We start from the raw sequence: 22,307 nt of genomic DNA, 5'->3' as shown, positions 1-22,307 counted from the left end.
AAAATAAATAAGATAATAATAAATTTTAAAAGAAATTATGAGTAGAAATTTCGCCAGCATCTCTCCTAAAAATCAAACATGCGATAGAGCAATTAGCACAATAAAAACATTAAACTAATATAAGGCATATTGCCTTTAAAATCTCACACCACGGCGAAATGATTCGTCGTCGGCTTCTCAAATCAATATCCCAAGCATGGATCGTGGTTCTAGTGTCAATGCTTGCGTTTAAAATGACTTAACTCTTTAAAAATCATACAAAGTTATAAACTACACAGCGGAAAGACAAATATACAAATGAGTACGCAAGGCCTCATAACAAAACGTATACAGCAAAAGTTTACAAAAGATAAACAAGAGCTACAAAATTGAAAGATAACGGTATGACACGGGTTATGCTTCGCCCTCATCACTCTCTCCCAATGCAATGCAATGCAAAAGAAGCTCCAATATCTACCATGCCTGTGTATGATCCTCCCGCTGCTCGACATCAGACCAAAGGCTAACGTGTCATAGCAGGATAATCATAGAAAGTCATCAAACAATCAAACCTAAATAACACACTTACACGTCAGTAACTAGCATCAAATATTATAAGGCGAACTACTAGGTAACATTATGTTATACAACAACATAAGATGATTTCATAAGGCACAAGCACAAATAGTAACCGTTTATCATCCACCTATACTTCTTAATCTCATTACGTCCTTTCCAACCCGAACCATGTGTTCTTGGGTAGGATGCAGATCATCACACTCCTCTTGTCAAAACATAAACTCTTTTAAAACACGCGTAGTATCAACTTAACCAAGGCATTAACAGACTACCTAACATATGACCCTATAAATCTTGGCTATCTTAAAATAAGTGTGATCATAGTCTATCTTTGGGACTGGTAACTCTCTTAAGGTAACTTAACTTAGGCGCACTTCTCACTAGCATAAACTACTCTATCATTGAATAAATTTTCTATCAATGAGTAAACGTTCTATCAATATGTAAGCTTTCTATGAATGAATAACTTTCTATCAATGAGTAACATCCTATCAGTGGATCTTTTCTCCACTTCGTGGCATAGTGACACAGCCATGGGCATTATCGGTCGCCTGGCGCCTATGGCAAAGTATGAGCTCCAAGTAAGGAGTCATTCTAACTCCAAGTAAGGCATAATCCAATTCTTAAATAAATAAGGGGGTTGTCCCCGTGTTCTACTAATACTCTCATTCTCTAAACTATTCTAAGCGCAAGGATTTCATAGTCAATAACTCTTTATATATAGTGTATTCACTAGTACCTCATAGTTTCAATACAATGCATACTATCACAATAAACAATAAGATCTTAAAGCAAATTGCATATAAGGGTAAGTTACTACGTTTACGTACTTGCAAGCGTCACTGCATGACCAAAAGTTACATAAACCATCCAACTAAGGTTCTACTTTCCTCTTATGAATAGGGAACCTACACAAACTAGGAATAGAACTAATAAGTTCCCTTAACTACTTTGTCATACCAACTAAATGCCTAAGTAACCACTATCACCCATTCAACATGAGTTTTCGATTATTCTAGCATGCACACAACTCATTCAATACAAGTCAAAATCATTAACTCAACACAACATAAGTCTTTTCACCAATTTAAAAGTAAAAGCATATGTGAATCGTTCCTTTTCATTAACTAATTTTGAGTATATCGGTTCACGTTAACCAAAAATAACTAATCACAACTAAGCCTTACAATTTTAATATAATACTTATATAACGATAAGGAAAATCTTAGAGTTATTGAATCGCGATATCATTTGTTACAAGCTAGAAAGAAATATAATCAAAACAACACGACAAGTAACTTTAGCAACCATCGACGATAAGTTGACATTGTGCTCTTGGCTTACTAAAATTATGCACTATGACTTCAATAACAACCTAATAAGAGTACTTGTAATTCGTAACAATCAAACCACACAATTAGCAACTATTATTCCCAAATTAACAACCACACCACTTCTATATTGAACTCTAATCATAACCATTACCAACTAAATCTATCACAACAATATTTAACCAAACTAAGTCTTAAAACAACTTGTAAGGTTATCCAATCAATCGTCACACCACCAAAATATAGCATAGAACACACATCATTAGTAATTTTATCTCTAACTCTAAACCCTAGTCATTTCATGTTCAAAGATAACACTTTTAACAATTTTCCATATGAAGAATCAATAAAACAAATACACCACCAAAATGTAACATGAAAGCCCACACCATTACTAATTTCAAAGATAACACCTTTAATTATTACTCTTAGTAAGATTCAAAGAAAGTAACACACAATCAACACACAACCCATAATTTCTAATCACATTTCAAACCCTAAATCATAAATATGTTCAATTCATCCATCAAACTCTTACCCACAAAAAGATTCAATGAGCTTAACACAAAACCAACATCAAACTCAATACACTTAATAAAACTCCAAATAAAATCTAGAAAATTACTTAGAGAAAAGAGGAGATGGCTCACAATGGGGAAACTAGAAAAGGGTAAGGGTATAGGTGGTTGTTGTGGTGGTGTGGAGCACGAAAATGGTGGAGCCAAAGGACCAACCAGCCGCTGCTGCTGGTGGGGAATGAGCCACAGCAGCTGCTGCTCGTGAAGGAGATGGTGGTGTTGCTGATTATGGGGGAGGAACAGCCGGTTGTGGTTGCTAGCTATGTGCTGTGAGGGAGATGAGTCTTCACATGGAGAAGAGGACGAAAGAGAAGGAGATGAGGGTGAAAGGGTTAGTGTCGTTTTTTTGTTTGAGAGGAGTAAGGAGTAATCTTACTTTAAAATAAAACCCTAACTCCTCTTTTTCTAGGGTAAAATGTTTTAGTGTGGCCCAACTATGAAAACCCACTTTGTGTTCACAATTTTAAAGAAAATATTAATTTAATTTGAACTTCTTTAATTTAGTATTGACAAATCAATTTCTATTATAAATATGTTATCCATATATATATATATATATATATATATATATATATATATATATATATATATATATATATATATATATATATATATATATATATATATATATATATATATATATATATATATATATATAAAAGTAACCAATTAAATTAATTCAATATAATTTAATATTTAATATAATTATAAATCAGTAAGAACTTTTATAATGACGTTATATATACATATAAAAATCACGTTTGTATTGTAAAAAATATCCAAAGTTAGTATTATATTCTTCTTTATTTGTGTTTGTATTTCCATTATGTAGTCATATTTTTTTTTTTGAAAATCTAGCATTCTTAGAATTTGCATTATCATAAACTATTTTTTTATAAAAATTCCATAGCTCTCACTTGTCTTCATCATTTAATAAAACATAAAAAAGATTGATTAAAAAAAGAATTTTTAATACTTACAAGAATTACACACATAATGAATAAATAAAATAAAATAAAAAATAGGGAAATTTGCAAAGAAACACCTTTTAAAACCCCTTTTTTGTAAAGAAACACCATTTATAATTTTTTTTGTAAAAAACACCTTTTAAGAGACTTTTTTTTAAAAAAAAAACACCTTAAATCAGATGCCGGTGACTTTTGTCAACTTTCCGGCGTTGACTGGCATAGTCAACGCCGGAAAGTTGACAAAAGTCACCGGAAATTGATTTAAGGTGTTTTTTTTAAAAAAAGTCTCTTAAAAGGTGTTTTTTTACAAAAAAAATTATAAAAGGTGTTTCTTTACAAAAAAAGATGTTTTAAAAGGTGTTTCTTTGCAAATTTCCCTAAAAAATATGATAAAGATAAACAAGGAGGGCCTCGATCCATAGTGGTCATGACATGTATTTGGTGTTCTTTCCATTAGTTGTATGAAGTTCTTATTTGGAATATAAGGGGGTGGAAAAAGCGGGAAGCTACTTATTATCAAGAGATTAGGAAAATAAACATGTTGTTCACATCCTGGGGTTGGTAGAGACTCAACACAAGGTCTCTTTTGGTAATAAATTGTTGGGTTAATGATGATTATGATTGGTAAAATGATGATTATGATTGGTGTTAATGCTATGCTGAAACGGAAAATGGAGGGGTATCATTGGACATAAAAATGTTTGTGGCTTCAAATAGAATGATGAATTGAGAGTAACTTTAAATGTTGCATTGGCGTAGTATACAATTCCAATGATAGCAGGCAAAGAGGAGTAGTCTATGAGGAATTGAATACTTACCTTGGCTCTATTAAAAAACTAGTTTTGTTATTGAGGGATTTTAACGAGGTTTTAGATTTTTAGGTTCTACAATGCGTGATTCTCGTATACGGGGTTTTCGAAATTACTTTGTGAGGAATGGAGGAACTTACTGGAGATTCTTTTAAATGTCAAATTATAGGCTCTAAAATAGCCAATTATCCAATGGAGTAGAACACATTTTACTGACCTAGATGGGAGAATCTCAAAGGTGGAGTTGGCTATTCATAATCTCCCAAAGATTAGGAAAACAAGGGACCTTATTGAATTAGAACAAACCCGTCCTCCAGCCTTAAAGGTTATTTGTATGTATGGATGCTATCGATAATAAGGGTCTGGCAAGAAAAGGCTAAAACAATAAGTTTTTCGACAAAAAGATCTTAATGCGAGGTTTTTTTCATGCTTTTACTTTGTGGGAGAAAAAGTAAAACAAAATTAGTTCCTTAAAGATTAATAGGGTCCTGACCTGTAGTGTGTCAAACATGAAGAGGAGGGTCAGGGAGCATTTTACTGCGAGGTTTTCCTAAGATGATTCTTTGGAGGTGGTGTAACAACATAATAAACAACTAGCTCTTAAATAAACTTACATAGATTTGATGCGGAAGAACACACTTAATCGAGCGGGTGCTTTGATAATATAACCAATTACTCAATTGACTAGATTTTCACCTAAACAACTACTCGAGAATCTAAATATTAGAACAACATTTTAATTATATAAAGAAATTACATTATAAAAAGCATTTGAAATGATTTAAAATGTATAAATTTCTGAAAATATCAAGTAGAGTTCTGTTTGTAAATCGGATAAATCAAAATTTTCCTTTTGACTTAAAGTCACTCTGCAAGATCAAAAACCAACATTTCAAAATAACAACCAACCAGTGGCATAGGCGCTAAAAATTTCGAAATCACATCAACTCGTAAAGTGGAATCTTTTCTCCAACAATCTAAAAAAAGCGCTAAAATAATTTTAAATAAAACATTTTCGTTAATTACATTCTTTTATATCATTGGTTGAGATTACTTTTTTGATTACATTCTTTGTGCTTTCAGCTGCCATTGACTTTGTCAATCTCAATCTTCTCAAATCTGTTCCACACAAAAACATGTTTAAAGAACAAAACTATATAATTAATTAGCGTATGCTGAGTACAAATTTATATAGATTAATTTTTAGTACATAAAACTATGGTGAAAAGAAAACATTATAACTGTATTTACACAAAATGAGTAATGTTGCTCTCTACCCAGATTCTAATCTTTATTTACCTGCAGTCAAACATGCTGTGCTAAATTCCATAATATAATCCAACTACACATCTAGTACGATATATTAGTTATATTCTACATATCATTTTCTTTTGCAAACCTATGTATTTATCAATACCTTATAAAAATCTTTTTCTTCGTTCTCTGGTTTTAATACTTTTCCATTGGGCTAGCTAGGCCCTTCGGATAACAATTAAACAAAGAACCCTAGTGTGCACACCCCATACACGACCAAACCGTAACAAAAGATCGAAGTCCGAGGTACTGATCAACATACCCCAACTATTATACAGTGTCGAGACGATCCCGACGAAGTTCCAATTCCTTGAGACACCATTGAGGTAGCCCTAACCATTTAAAAACATAAAACTCTCTATAAAGCTTTTTTGTAACTATTCTGTATTTTCGAGATTTAAGAACAAACATTTTATATTAGGAAGAATATCTTCCTATATTCAACTCAATCTTAACTAAAGTAAGATACACACCTTTAAAATCATTTCTCGTAACTATTAAAGATTTGAGTAAGAAATCCAACCTTTTCAATAACAGCAAGACGACAAGCTTGATCAATACAGTTCGTGAATGAAATCCAAATAATCAATATAAACATTTATGTGCTTAATAATAACTAGCAATAGATTTGACTTAACTAGCTAATAAGCTTTGTTTAACTTTGATGTTATAAAACGACAACTTTTTATACAAAATTTAATAAAATAAATTCCTACATCTTATTTACTTAAACCACAAATTATTCTTTATCACTAAAGTAATTAATATCTACAATACAAAAACACTCCGTTAGTATTCTAAAATCAATATTAAGATCCATAATCAAATTCTTAAACACCCCAAATTTGAAATTTTACTGGAAACATAATATGGGCACAACTTCTCCTCACATATCAATTTTTAATATAATTACACATCATTTTACTATGTCATAATCAAGTTATACTTATAATTTTCATGTAATACTTACATGTATCAATCTCACATTCTCAACTCGTATACATATTTCGTATAATATATTCAATAACTAAATCAATCTCCAATTGACCAACACTAACCTAACTAAGAGCATTTTTAAATGTCACTTTTTAACAATTTCAAATCAAACACTTAAAAACTCTACTAATAGCTAGAATAAATAACAACATTAAATAATGTGTTTCAAGACTCAATAACTATTAGCATGATCAAGTAAACTCAACGTTATTCTTCATTTAAAACAACAATTAAAAACAAGACTAAAAAATCTCTTCTTTTAATTCCTATCATCAATTCCTGGTTCAATGTAAAAAATATCAAACTTCCAACCATTTACAACCAACCAACGCATACAATTTAAGTTCAATAAATTTTACCTTGAATATCAATTTCTTCACTTTAAATTTAATTTACTAATTGCTAATTTAAGTCATGCCTTCACCTTCAATCTAATCAATTAAAACACTACAATTATTGATCAATGATTGTCCATCCAAGTTAATCCATCAAAGGAATAGTATCAGCTAATGGCCAACACCGAACTCAACCTAAAAGTAATCGTGAACAACTGTAATAATTTCACTAATTTACTACCTTCTTCTTCTCACACTAATGGAAAAAAACGTATTTGCTGCGTATAATTTGCTGCGGTTTTTGTATATACGCAGCAATAAATAGGAAAAAGAATAAGAAAAAAAAAACAATTAATTGCTACGGTTTTAAGGCTTGACCGCAACAAATACTCAGTAGCACAATTAATTGCTGCGATTATGCTAAGGACCGCAGCAAATAAGTATTAAAAAAAAAGTGAAGAAAAAATTTAAAGGCAAACAGACCCAACTCCGCGCCTCGCGTAAATCTCCGCGCCTCGCGGAGTGCCTTCTGACCCAGAATAATTGCTGCGGTTTTGTTCTTGACCGCAGCAAATAACCCTTACACAAACCTTAATTGCTCCGGTTATCGAGGCCCGCAGCAAATAACCGTTACATTTAATAAATGAAACCCGCCATTTCAAATATTTTTTTCACAAACTCGACTTCTTCAATTCATTGCTGCGATTGTTCTCAAAACCCATTGAAAAAATGCTTCATCTTCATCTTCATCTGCTTCGTTCCTCTTCTTCATCTTCACAAACGTAACAGCAAAGTTCTTCATCTTCATCTGCAAACTCGAAAAACGTGGTGTTATAACAGTTTCTTCAAAGTTCTTCATCTTCTTGGTTCATAAACCCATGAAATTTAAAATCTTTCAATGAAAATCTCTATCATTTTAAAAAAAATCTTTTTCATGTTTGAACCCATGATGATATTAGAAATCTAGTTAAAGTAAAGGCTTAATCAACCTTCACTCTAATCCTTAAATCTAGAAATCAAGTGATTGTAGAATTTTCAAGATAGTGACAGATTATGCGGCATAACCGATATTTTGAATAAGCAATGATTTCCTTTTTATTTTTTTATTTTAATTATGGCATTTAGAAATTTTTTTTCTTTTGTAAAAGTATATAATTTCTTTTACACAAAAGCTTTTGCTTTTAGTTTCGACAATGAAACTTTTTTAAAGTTGGGGAAAGTGTAACAGGTACAATGTTAAACACTTCGTTTTCTTTAAACTAAGTTTAATAAATCTCATTTAGTTAAGTTGTTTAGTTGTCGTTAAATAATTTGTAAAAAGTTGTATTTTGAATTATTTAAGTAAATAACCAAAATTAAAATACAACTAATATAGTAAAAAATAAATTTAAGTTTTAGTTGAAAAATAATTAGGTAGTACTTTAAAATATTAAGTTCAATACTGAGCTTATCATTTCTTCGTTGTATAATAGTAGTAGTCGTTGTAGTAGGCTAGTAGCGGAGTGATATTATTAATAATAAAATAGCAAGAATAAGTAATAAAAATTAAATATAAAGCAATAAATAAATAAAAATAAAATCCTAGGGATTACACGTATAAGACTATTCATCTCCCTCCTTACATGTCTCTTCGTTCACAAAACTTATTTCAATGTTCTCAAATACTTTCGTAATGCTATGTAAATTGAAAGCTTCAACTAAATCATTCATCTAACTCAACCTAAACTTCCTTCTCGGTCATCCCATCTCTTCCCGAGCCACCTTGCACTACTCGCAACCCACAGATGTTAAGTGAAAACATGAATCCACATCTGCCAGCCGTGAAACCGCAATCACCACAACCAGACGCCAACAACAACCCACAATCGTGTCTCCACCTCCACCCAACGACATGCTCGGCGGCCTTTGTGAAGGAATGTGTCCGTAAACATTTCCGACAATTACTAAATATAAATATATAGGATATTTATGAAGATAATAAAGTTAATTATTATTAGTAATTGTATTTACTTGCTAAAGAATAAATATAATTGGTGGGTCAATAATAATTGGACCACGACTAATATAATTAATCCTATAAGGTCTTACAAAAGAATCAATTGAACGATAAATAACTCAGGCCCATTAGGAGTATGGGCTTGCGATCCAATTAGGTTAACAAAAGAATCGGTTTCTTTTGACCTAGGTTACTAGTATTATATGAGGATATAATGTTGGTAGTGGAGAAGTGGGGATAATGAGGGTGTGAGTATTAATGATATTTTTAATTTAAACTCTCCCTCTCAATTATTCATACACACACAGAAACAAAAACCAGTAAAAGCAAGAGAAACAATACTCTTCCGTTCTAGCAAACGTTGGTATTCAATTGATTCTGGTAGACTGAATAGAGGAGCAATGTTTGAGGCTCTCCAGATTATCTTATTGCGTTAATTTTGTGGATTTCACGCTACAAAGGTAATATAGACTAATCCTTTTATATGATTTATGTGTCTGATTATGTTTATGATCCTGAGATAGATGTTAGAGAAGTGTTTTCTGAAATTCCCTTTAAGCATCCATCGAAACCCAACACTTTGTGCATCAAGTTCACCTCTAACCGCCTCCTTGGTTTTTTTCCATGCTGTAGAGACCGAACTTCACCTTTTTCCATTCATCATCATCTTTACTCAAATTCTCATGATACTCCATCTTCAAATTGGTACTCCTTTTCATTTCTTTGTTTTTATCAATCTTGATTAATTCTTCAAATTCGTTTCAAAAATTTCACTTTCAATTTAATTTTAATTTTTTGACTCTCAATTGTCTCTCCAAATTATCCAAACTCCCAAATAAAATTAGGGCTTAGTTAAATTGATGATATCTTTTTCTTGTTAAATTACCCAAGTTGTAAATCTCGGGTCCCTTCTTCTTCTTCCATCAATTTATGTGATTATAATTTTTTTTTTTGAAAATGTTATAATTGTTTTATATATTTGAGATTCAAATTGAGTATTTAAAATTAATATTATTATTTGAATTTCATGTTAAATATTAGTATTTAAGATTTATTTGGTTTGTTATATAGAAGTATTATTATTGTTATTATTCAAATATTAACAATAATCTAGATGGTTCATAATTTTAAATTTTAAATTAGAATTTTAAAATTTAAATTAGAATTTTAAAAATTGAAACTTAATAATCATGATAAACATATTCATCGAGGTAGAGTAATCACTTAGTTGAAGCCAATAAAATCCATACAAATTTTTTTTTCTACGAAAAATCATCGTAGTCTCAAAAAAGGACAAATTACATGATGATAATTACAGAATCATATGGTAAATAATACAAATAATAAAGAATACTCCTATGAAATAAAAAAATAAAAAAAAAATAAATAAAAGAACATTATTCATTCTTCGTTTATAATAAGAGCATCAAACTAAAATAGAATGAATAAAAAAAACTGTCTAGGACGAAGCAGTAGACGAACTTGTGCCTACTAACAATTCGATTTGTTGCTCTTTAGTAATGTCCACCCTCACATCATCACTTTCCTCCAATTTTCTACTAATATCTTTTAAGTTTTGTAAAAGTGATTGTAAACCACTCTCACTCTGTTGAGCTAAACCTACACAATTGTATATTTCACACGAAACTTCCGCCAACAACTTTCCCACGTTGTTACACTTTTTGCTCTCTTCAATCAGATTCCCATGCAATTCAAAAATAGGCTTCTTTAATGCTAGCTTCGTCCAACGATCTAAAACATATTGCTGTGGTATTTGTGTTATTTGTCTTGCACTCATAACACAAATCGCATGGGAACATAATATTCCTATCCTTTTAAATAACTTGCAATCACAATCTACCTTCAACTCGTCAATCGAACTTCCCAGTATAAATTTCACCTTAAACATCTTACTTACCGTTGAGTCCAAAACAGTTATACTTTCTACACTTTCACTCTTTTCAATACTTTGAATATAAGTTTTGAAACAAGACTTATAAACTTCATTTTGAAAAAGAAAAAATATTTTTCTAGTATAGACTTCACCGGCATGTTTTTCAATCGGCAATGGTGTTTTATATTGTGGGTTTGTGTGGAGTGATTCAGCATTGAGCTTATCTTGTTTGTACCTTTGTGCATCCATTGCACTTTCATAACTCATATAAAATTCAACAAGTGTCATGTGCGAGTTTGTGAAATGGTTGAAGAAACTATTAACACTTTCCGATCGGGATGTAGTTCTCAAAATCCCCCCCAATGGGATATCCCTAAAATATGCGGGTATCCATTGATCTCGTATACTAAATATACTAGTAAACCATTTATCTGTTTGAAGATTGTATTTGGTCATAATTCCCTCCCATTTTTCCTCAAATTCATCTTCTTCTTGATCAATATTCCACACACACCCATTTAATTCTTTCAAAAAATCTTCATTTTTGTTCAATTTCGGTCCAACTTTATCTGTCACTTTACTCATTATGTGCCACATGCAAAGTTTGTGTATAGTGTGTGGAAATACATTTTTAATCGCAATTTTCATTGCAGGGTCTTGATCAGTTATCAAATATGTTGGCATACACTCCCCCATACAATGTAAAAAAGTTCTAAATAACCACTCAAAAGATTCACTATCTTCCTTAGCTAATAGACCGACACCAAATGTAATACAAGACTTATGATGATCTACACCAGTAAAAGGGGCTAAAACCATGCTATACTTATTGGTGTTAAGTACAATCAAAAGTAACCATTTCTCCAAAAAAACAATAATTGTTTCTACTTATCGCATCGGCCCAAAATAAACGTGATATGTGGTCTTCCTCATCTAAAGCATAATCAAAATAAAACCCCGTGTGAATATCTCTTTTTCTGATAAAATTCTCGATCAACATCTTCCCATCATCTCCTTTAATATATGTTTTCAAATCCCTATGGAAATTCTTAAAATCTTGCATTGTCACTCCCACATTCTCATAACCCCCGACATTTTCCTTAAACAATCTAAAGGATTTAACCGGTCCTATATTAACCCGTGCATTCTTAGATATGAAATTTTTGTGCAACATAGTCATTTTCCTATTACCCAATAAAAATTGACGCGATGTAGGGCTAACTAGACAATGATTATGCGCCTCTTCGAATTTTAAAACATGGTATGCTCTTTTCGCTATGTCATATTTCAAAATCAATCTAGCTTTACAATCAATCCTTTTTGTTGATCTCTTATAACGTGAAACAACATCTGCACTTTTCTTAGGTTTAGGTTTTATGATACCCTCCCTACTACAAACAAAATATTTTAAAAAAACAATATCCTTTTTTTTGTAGGTAGTAGATGAACGTATATCAAAACCGCAAATTTCAGCATATTTACCATAAAAATCTAATGCTTTATCTAAGTTTTCAAAAGCCATACCAACAAATGGCTTTTTATCAGACTCACAATGAGGAATCCACAGGGATGAACCATTTGGGCTAAGTTGTGTAATAGTTCTTGGAGTTTGAGTGCCTGTTTAACAATCCAAAGTTTTTCCATAATTAAAATTGAATGCAGTAGCTATACATCGTCATACTAACTTTTAATCACAACATAGTATCTTTTTTTAACAACATAGTATCATTCACCTTGGAAACATAGATTTGTCAAAATTGAAAAAAGAAGACAGTAGCTTTACATTGTCATAGTAACTTTTAATCACAACATAGGATCTTTCTCTAAGAACATAGTAGCATTGACCTTAATAACAAAGATTTTCAATATTACAAAATAGAAGACAGTAGATAAACATTGACATAGTAACTTTTAAACAGAACATAGTATCTTTTTCTAATAACATAGTAGCATTCATCTTGGCAACAAAGATTTTCAATATTACAAAAGAGAAGACAGTAGGTATTTATTGTCATAGTAACTTTTAATCAAAACATAGTAGCTTTTTGTAAGAACATAGTAGCATTCACCTTGTCAACACATGTTTTCAATATTACATAAGAGAAGACAGTAGCTATACATTTTCATTTTAACTTATAATCACAACATAGTATTTTTTTGTAAGAACTTAGTAGTATTGACCTTGGCAACAAAGATTTTCCATATTACAAAAAACAAAACAGTAGCTATACATTATCATAGTAACTTTTAATCACGACATAGTATCTTTGTCTAAGAACATAGTAGCATTGACCATGGTAAAAAAGATTTTCAATATTACAAAATACACGACAGAAGCTATACATTGTCATACTAACTTTTAATGACAACATAGTATTTGTTTCAAACAACATAGTAGCATTCACCTTGGCAACAAAGGTTTTCAATTTTACAAAAGAGGAGACAGTATCTATACAATGTCATAGTAACTTTTATTAACAACATAGTATCTTTTTCTAAGACCATAGTATCATTCACCTTGGCAACATATATTTTCAATATTACAAAAATAAGACAGTTAATATGAACAATCATATCTTTTTTTTTTTTTTAAGAACATAATGAAATTACCTTCTGACAATTCTTTTTCAGTGTTGGAAGTTTCTGGTGATTCTTCCATATTAACCACTAATTGTAAATCTTCCATAGTATCTCAATCTGATTCTGTTAATAACAAATCAACAAGGAAAACGAAAATGAAAATCTCACTCTCAGTTTTGAATATACTTAAAACCTAAAATGTAAATCTTCAATTAGCATACCTTAATTCAAGTGAAGAAGAAGAATCAAATCAAGATCTGAGTCTGTAAATCAAAATCAACAAATAAAACAAAAATCATAAACTGACTATTAGTTTTTAAGATAGTAAATACAAAAAAAAAATGAAAAACTAAGAAAGCATTCAAAACAAATATGAATTTTAAAATGGTAAACATAAGAATTCGAAAACAATTGTACATTTTTGGCAGAATAAGAAATCAAGAGAAGAGGATAATTTTCGAAGAAGAAAACGAAAAATAAGACATGAATAAAAACAATTCGAAAAAAAAAACTATACAATGGTAAATTTCTAATTTCCATACCTTAATTGAAGAGAAGATGATGATTTTTCAGAGTAAATCGATGGTTTTTCGAATATTTTGCAGATCAGAAAGTCCCTGTTCTTCAAAGAAACCGACTATTGTGTTTTGAATGTTTTTCGAAGCTTGCTGGAAGAGAAACTCCTTATTCAAAAAAAAAACCGTAATTTTTTTTTTTTTTTAATTGCCCTATTTTTTCCGGTTTGAAATCCACACCATTAGATCTTTCACAAATCGACGGCTCAAAATACTTCTCACCCTTCTCATTTTCATACCCCTTCTCATTGGATCCCTCCCCTATATATATATATATATATATATATATATATATATATATATATATATATATATATATATATATATATAGATTTAGGATCAAATGAGAAGGGGTATGAAAATGAGAAGGGTGAGAAGTAATCTAAAGCATTCAATTTTTTTATCAACGGTCAGATTTAATTTCTTTATTTTGATACCCCTCACGCGGTTTATTTTGATTTACATTTAATATGGACCGGTTTTTTTGGTTCAATATATAAAGGTTTTTTTTTTTTCTCTCTCCTACTTTACTTTCCTCCCGTTCCATCTTCCTCAACACCGGTTTATTTCGCTTGAAACTGCTGCTTCCTCCCGTTCTTCAACACGAAATTGCTTTACTTTCTTTTGAATCTCGACATTTTCATTGTTCTTCAATCGTTCTTCGAATTTATTTCAGGTATTTCTTCAATTAAACTCAACAATGTAGACATTTTTGCTTGTTTTGTGTTGTTGTTTCAGTTTTTGAATTAGTATATATAAACACAACCGTTCTTGATTTAAGGGTTTATTTTCTTCGATTTTTGGTGTTTATTTGAATATTACTGTGGTATTTGATATTTAGGGTTAATTTAATGTTGATCTTCATTCTGCTATTTTTCATTTTCATTCGATTTTTAGGGTTTTGATTTTACCTTTGAAAAACCGTCGGTGTATTCTTCGAAATCTTCCTCTTCTCTTAAATTAAGGTTTGCAAATTAGAAATTAACCATTTTATAGTTTTTATTTTTCGATTTGTTTTGATTCAAATTTTAAAGTTTTGGTTTTCTTACTCGAAAATGTTCCTTTTCTCTTGATTTCTTAGTCTGCCAACATTCTTCACTTGTTTTCGATTTCTTATGTGTACCTTTTTCAAATTCAGATTTGTTTTGATAAGTTTTATAGGTTTTCATTTTCGTTTTACATTTACTATCTTCAAAACTGACAGTCAGATTTTCATTTTCGTTTTGTAGACATTTTTGCTTGTTTTGGTTTGTTGTTTTAGTTCTTGAATTAGTATATAAAAACACAACCGTTCTTGATTTAAGGGTTTTTTTTCTTCGAATTTTGGTGTGTATTTGAATATTACTCTGGTATTTGATATTTAGGGTTAATTTCTGTTGATCTTCATTATGCGATTTTACATTTTCATTCGATTTTTAGGTTTTTAATTATTTTATATATATGTATGACATTTTTCATTCGACATTTTTATTTTTATTCTGGATTTGAGTATTATTATGTTATCTAGTTGTGATGATGATTGTCAGAATGTAATTTTATTCTCGACATTACATTTTCATTCTTGATTTTCATTATTCTCGACATGACATTTTTATTTCCTTTACATTTTGATGTTAATGATGATGACTTCAACTTCGATTATCACACTGTTTTTAGTTGTGATGGCAAAAAAAAGAGCTGAGACTGTTGATCTTCATTATGCGATTTTACATTTTCATTCGATTTTTAGGGTTTTGATTTTTTTATATATATGTATGACATTTTTCATTCGACATTTCATTTTTATTCTGTATTTGAGTATTATTCTTATATCTAGTTGTGATGATGATTGTCAGAATGTAATTTTATTCTCGACATTACATTTTCATTCCTTTTCATTATGGATTTTCATTATTGTCGACATTACATTTTCATTTCATTTACATTTTTATCTTAATGATGATGACTTCAACTTCGATTATCACACTTTTTTCAGTTGTCATGGCAAAAAAAAGAGCTGAGATTCTAGTTGATATTCCCTCCACTTCTAATTTACATTTGAATTCCTTTACAAGAAAGAGAAGAGATGAAACAACTTACAATGTACAACAAAGGTCTGTAAGGTAATTTTATCGACTAGTATGTTGAATTCCAACATTGTAATTGCAACAAAGTATTCCAGGTCATCTACATTGTAATTATTCATAGTCATAGTATCATTTATTGATAACATAGTATATTTTTCTAAGAACATTGTACATTTTTTTTGTATTTGCAGGTTGAGATCGACATTCCAGACCAAAAGTAGACCTTCTCAATTGATCAAATTGATGAAGGGATTCACTGAGAAACAAAAAATCTCAGTGAGAGAGATTGGTTTTGGTGGCCTTCTTAGTTTAAAGTTATCTAGAAATCCATCTGCAATGCTTGGTTGGCTTGTAGATTGTTTTGATCCCGGTAGTTGTATGTTTTCAATAGACTCTTTCAAGTGCTTTCAAATTTCTGAACATGACGTATATGATGTTTTTTGTCTACCTTTGAATCCAAACAATGATGTAGAATTAGTTTCAAGGTGTGCGAATAAGTATAATCCTGATTTTCCCTTAAAACAAGAATTTAGATCCTTTTTTGGTTATGAAGATACAAATGCAGCAATTCCCTTAGAATTGCTGGAACGAATGATCCCTAAGATGATTGATGGTGGGGATGAGTTCAAGCAACTATTTGTTTTGCATGCTATTTCTTCTTTCTTAGCCCCTACCCAAAACAGAACAATAGACCTTAAGATTGTAAAGTCTATAATAGATCCGAATAAGATTTGTACTTTTAATTGGTGTAAATATGTTCTGGATCAGTTTTGTGACTCTGTTGTTAGATATCGTAAAGGAAAGTCGCAATTTTTTTCTGGATGTATTGTTTTGTTGGAAATTATTTATTTTCATCGTTTGAAATTCAAGAATGTCTCTTTGCCATCCTCTTTACCCCTTATCTCTCATTGGACTGATAAGGATGTGTCAAAAAGAATTAAGGAGGAAACATCTGCTAATTATTTTGGCAGTGGTTTAATTTTGAGTACATACCCTGTGAGTGAGACGATGGTGTTTGAGTATGGTCAAGCTGTTGGGTTAAAGGTGAACCATGTTGATACTGCACAGCCAAGTGTAAATGAAGAATCCTTTAGAGATCAAACAGTGCAATATGATGATAAAATTGAGTTTCAGTTGCCTTCAAATGCAATGCGTAATTCTGACATTCGCCGATTAGCCGGAGATGTAAGTATAATCTTAATTATTTATGTTGCCTTCAAATTTATATTTTTTAATAATAACAAATATTTTTTTTTCAAGACAGTAGCATTTTTCAATGTATAGTAACTTGGCATTAGTTCATAGTAACTTTTAATCAGTCCATGAACATAACCACTCCCTGAACTGTATAATCAGTTGATCCCTAATTTAATAATAACAATTATAGTCAGTCCCTAAACTGTATAAAAATCATTTTTCAAATGTTGAAAATAAAACACAGTAGCTATTTATTGTCATAGTAACTTTTAATCACAATATAGTATCTTTTTCTAAGAACATAGTAGCATTCACTTTGACATAAAATATTTTCAATAGTACAAAAGAGAAGTCAGTAGCTATACATTGTCATAGTAACTATTAATGATAAAATAGTATGTTTTTCTAAGAACATAGTAGCATTCACTTTTGGAAAATAATCATAACATAGTATTTTTTTAATAATGTCATAGTTAATTTAATTTGAACCACATTTAACTTTATCTTTACTTATTTTTGTAGGAAATTTGTGAGTTGCTGATGTTCATGAGGAGGGACACTCAAGTTGTCTCTGAGTTTTACATGGACAAAATTAAGTTGTTCTTAGAACAAAAACGTTCATTTTCTTCTCCTCCTATCCCTTTTCCTGATGTTCCTTCTACCTCATCCACACCTTTTTCTGAAACCCAAAGTTTTTTCATGAATCCTACCGTGCTGAATACAATCGATCAGATAGTTGACACGGTTAAATGGGTTACCTCTATTCCAAGTATGGTGAATGAGGTTTTTGTTGCTGATGAGGGTAATGTAGATGTTTCGCATCAGGTATTTCAAAATGATGTAGTGGATGAGGTTGAATTGGATCAAGTAGTTGATGATGTGGCAAATAATGTCACTGTTTTTGAAAGCCATGGTTATGAGAATGTATTGATACATGGCAGGGCAAAGTGTTCCATTCCTTTTATAGGTTTGAATGATAAATTTACGTTTGTTTCACATCTGATGAAATCAAACAAAAAATATATGAGAACACTTGGTTCGTTACTTCAAGAAACAGTCGACTATTGCTTTGTTTTTGACAAATGTTTCGACGATAGGTGAGTTTTGTTTTTTTTTTTCTTTTTTTTTATTTGTGTTTTTTATTATACTTATTTTATTCCTTTTATTTGACAGTGAATTGCTTGTGAATTTTGAGGACAAATTGAGAATTCAAAGGGAAGAGTTTTATACTCTAGGGGATCCCTCAAAGTGTACTCATGTTTCTGTTGTGGATTGTTGGTGTTTATTACTCAATGAAAATGAAAAGAACAAACAATCTTCCAAAAAGTTCTTTTTTAATGCTAGTTCTAGTGTACGTTTTTTGTCATTTTTATTCTAAATAACTTGTCTTTTATTTTGATCTATTTTTAGTTATTTCATTGTTTATTTGTACAGCTTGCTTTGTTGGATTTTAATAATAATGGTGGTTCTCAACAAATTGATTTAATTTATGATTCTTGGGTCAAATGGGTGGATTTCAACCAAGTTGATTTGATTAAGTTTGATCTGGTAAGTTATTTTTTTAATGATTGATTAACTTTACTCTTTATTTTAGTTATTATAGCTACTAATAGGTAGTTTGTACTTGTGCAGTCACTTTTTTTTATATATATTTATTGATTCAGTGATATATAATATACAGATTGTGGTTCCAATACTGAAGGGCAGTCATTACTTCTTACTTCTTTTGAATATGAAGTTAAGAATAGTGCAATGGATTGACAATGTGAACCATACTGCTATTTCAGAAGAAGAAATTAGAAAGCTAGGTGACATTGTGGTATGTGTATCAATTTATTATGTTGAAAAACCTTTTGCCTATGTTGCTAAGTTTATGAAATATTTATTAATAAATATTTAAATGAAACTTTTGTAGAAAGATTTGCTGTCAACAATTTTTGATGATAAGATGCAAGCTACTGATGTTATTCCATTATGGAAAATGGAACGAGTTCCCACTGATTGGAAAACGACTGCTAGGACTAACATTGAAAGTGATGTATTCATGATGATGAGCATGCTGTTTTTTGAGGGAACAGTTGATTTCCAGTGTCCAATATTGAATGCAGTTACGTTTTTTCTTCTCAATATCATCTTTAAATGTATTTTTTTGAATGGCATTCTAATTAAATGATTCAAACTAAATATATTTTCTTTTTATGTAGGCTCCATTGAGACATGTTGCAAGAGTTAAGATTGCTGGATCTTTATTGTTATCTGATTTGAACAAACAAAGATCTAAAGTTTTAGAAGACGTGTGCAATTTTAAGGATAAAAGACGCTCCATTGCGAAACAAGTTTCTATTAGAAGATTAAAGATTCGTTAATGTGAATTAAAAGATGAAGTTGTTGACAATCCGATTGACAATCTGTTCCCTTTTTTGTTGTTTTTTTTGAATGTTTTTTACCAATTTTGAATATATGCTCCATCGTCCATCTCGAAGAACCAGAATGAAGTAGTTTTGCAGTTTTAATGGATCCTCAATCCAATTTGTAAAGATATTATTTACTTAATTTTGATTTTGAATATATGGCTAACTTCAGTACTTTGCTATCCTATTAATCCAATTTATATGTCCATTGATAGTTATTATGTTTCAAAAATCTATTGTTTTATTTGGTGGGCATAACTGATGACTATTTTATCAAAGAGGTTTATTGCCTTTTCCCATTTTTGATGTTATTAAATGAATGAATTTGTGTAGAATAGTTAGTAGTACCGCAACTACTGATTCTTTGGCATTGATGTATTGATTTTATCTTTCTTCTTGACGCATTTGACTTGTATAAAGAACTTTCTAACAGTACATGTTTTAAGGAAGATGCATTATTCTTTGTTTTTGTTTGTAACATTACATCTTATGAGTTTTATGATGTCTTTTGAAAATATGAAATCAAAGTGGTGGAGAATATTCTGCTTATGTAATGTATTGTAATAATGACGCAAGTAAGGTGCATAACAAAGGAGGGGGGAATGGAGCGGATGTGCATAACCAGTCAAATGTACAGAGGATAGTAGCTATACATTGTCATAGTAAATTATAATAACAACATAGTATCTTTTCCTAAAAACATAGTAGCATTTATTTTTGCAACAAAAGATTTTTCAAAATTAAAAAACAAAATACAGTAGCTATCCATAGTCATCTTAATATAAAATCTTCATCTATCTGTTCTTCAGCATCAATTTTCCTGCATAACAAAAATTAAGCACTTTTATTTACATAATCAAATTATTAAATAAGGATACAATGAAATTTAAGCAAATTATATATTTCATACCTTAAGTGGGGTATCTTTTGTTGATGGGCAATTTCGACTATCATGATAATCAAATTTACCACAAGTTTTGCACTTTCTTTTGGGCTTCTTGCTTTGCTCAATAATTTGTTCCTTTTTCCCAATTATTCTGTTCCTTTTTCCTTTGTTCATTGATTGGATTGGGTTTTGTATTTCCATTGTCGAAGATGAACTTGTGCCTACTAACAATTCGATTTGTTGCTCTTTAGTAATGTCCACCCTCACATCATCACTTTCCTCCAATTTTCTACTAATATCTTTTAAGTTTTGTAAAAGTGATTGTAAACCACTCTCACTCCGTTGAGCTAAACCTACACAATTGTATATTTCACACGAAACTTCCGCCAACAACTTTCCCACGTTGTTACACTTTTTGCTCTCTTCAATCAGATTCCCATGCAATTCAAAAATAGGCTTCTTTAATGCTAGCTTCGTCCAACGATCTAAAACATATTGCTGTGGTATTTGTGTTATTTGTCTTGCACTCATAACACAAATCGCATGGGAACATAATATTCCTATCCTTTTAAATAACTTGCAATCACAATCTACCTTCAACTCGTCAATCGAACTTCCCAGTATAAATTTCACCTTAAACATCTTACTTACCGTTGAGTCCAAAACAGTTATACTTTCTACACTTTCACTCTTTTCAATACTTTGAATATAAGTTTTGAAACAAGACTTATAAACTTCATTTTGAAAAAGAAAAAATATTTTTCTAGTATAGACTTCACCGGCATGTTTTTCAATCGGCAATGGTGTTTTATATTGTGGGTTTGTGTGGAGTGATTCAGCATTGAGCTTATCTTGTTTGTACCTTTGTGCATCCATTGCACTTTCATAACTCATATAAAATTCAACAAGTGTCATGTGCGAGTTTGTGAAATGGTTGAAGAAACTATTAACACTTTCCGATCGGGATGTAGTTCTCAAAATCCCCCCCAATGGGATATCCCTAAAATATGCGGGTATCCATTGATCTCGTATACTAAATATACTAGTAAACCATTTATCTGTTTGAAGATTGTATTTGGTCATAATTCCCTCCCATTTTTCCTCAAATTCATCTTCTTCTTGATCAATATTCCACACACACCCATTTAATTCTTTCAAAAAATCTTCATTTTTGTTCAATTTCGGTCCAACTTTATCTGTCACTTTACTCATTATGTGCCACATGCAAAGTTTGTGTATAGTGTGTGGAAATACATTTTTAATCGCAATTTTCATTGCAGGGTCTTGATCAGTTATCAAATATGTTGGCATACACTCCCCCATACAATGTAAAAAAGTTCTAAATAACCACTCAAAAGATTCACTATCTTCCTTAGCTAATAGACCGACACCAAATGTAATACAAGACTTATGATGATCTACACCAGTAAAAGGGGCTAAAACCATGCTATACTTATTGGTGTTAAGTACAATCAAAAGTAACCATTTCTCCAAAAAAACAATAATTGTTTCTACTTATCGCATCGGCCCAAAATAAACGTGATATGTGGTCTTCCTCATCTAAAGCATAATCAAAATAAAACCCCGTGTGAATATCTCTTTTTCTGATAAAATTCTCGATCAACATCTTCCCATCATCTCCTTTAATATATGTTTTCAAATCCCTATGGAAATTCTTAAAATCTTGCATTGTCACTCCCACATTCTCATAACCCCCGACATTTTCCTTAAACAATCTAAAGGATTTAACCGGTCCTATATTAACCCGTGCATTCTTAGATATGAAATTTTTGTGCAACATAGTCATTTTCCT

The 22,307-nt window shown here is 30.7% G+C and overlaps 2 protein-coding genes across 2 annotated transcripts; both read right to left on the bottom strand.

The window, feature by feature from the left end:
- Window positions 1-10,344: 10,344 nt before the first annotated feature.
- Window positions 10,345-11,598, bottom strand: LOC130824944 (protein FAR1-RELATED SEQUENCE 1-like). Its single transcript, XM_057689967.1, has 2 exons — window positions 11,501-11,598; window positions 10,345-11,014 (listed from the first exon to the last, which is right to left on the bottom strand). Exons 1-2 carry the CDS (start codon window positions 11,596-11,598, stop codon window positions 10,345-10,347), a joined length of 768 nt encoding a protein of 255 aa, XP_057545950.1.
- Window positions 11,599-20,419: 8,821 nt separating this feature from the next.
- LOC130824943 (protein FAR1-RELATED SEQUENCE 1-like) lies at window positions 20,420-21,940 on the bottom strand. Its single transcript, XM_057689966.1, has 3 exons — window positions 21,843-21,940; window positions 20,519-21,356; window positions 20,420-20,428 (listed from the first exon to the last, which is right to left on the bottom strand). Exons 1-3 carry the CDS (start codon window positions 21,938-21,940, stop codon window positions 20,420-20,422), a joined length of 945 nt encoding a protein of 314 aa, XP_057545949.1.
- Window positions 21,941-22,307: the final 367 nt, after the last annotated feature.

The sequence above is a fragment of the Amaranthus tricolor genome, chromosome 10, assembly GCF_026212465.1.
Source record: "Amaranthus tricolor cultivar Red isolate AtriRed21 chromosome 10, ASM2621246v1, whole genome shotgun sequence".
Classification (NCBI taxonomy): Eukaryota; Viridiplantae; Streptophyta; class Magnoliopsida; order Caryophyllales; family Amaranthaceae; genus Amaranthus; species Amaranthus tricolor.
The sequence above is the reverse complement of the archived record's forward strand: the minus strand, read 5'-3'. Positions and strand labels throughout refer to the sequence as shown.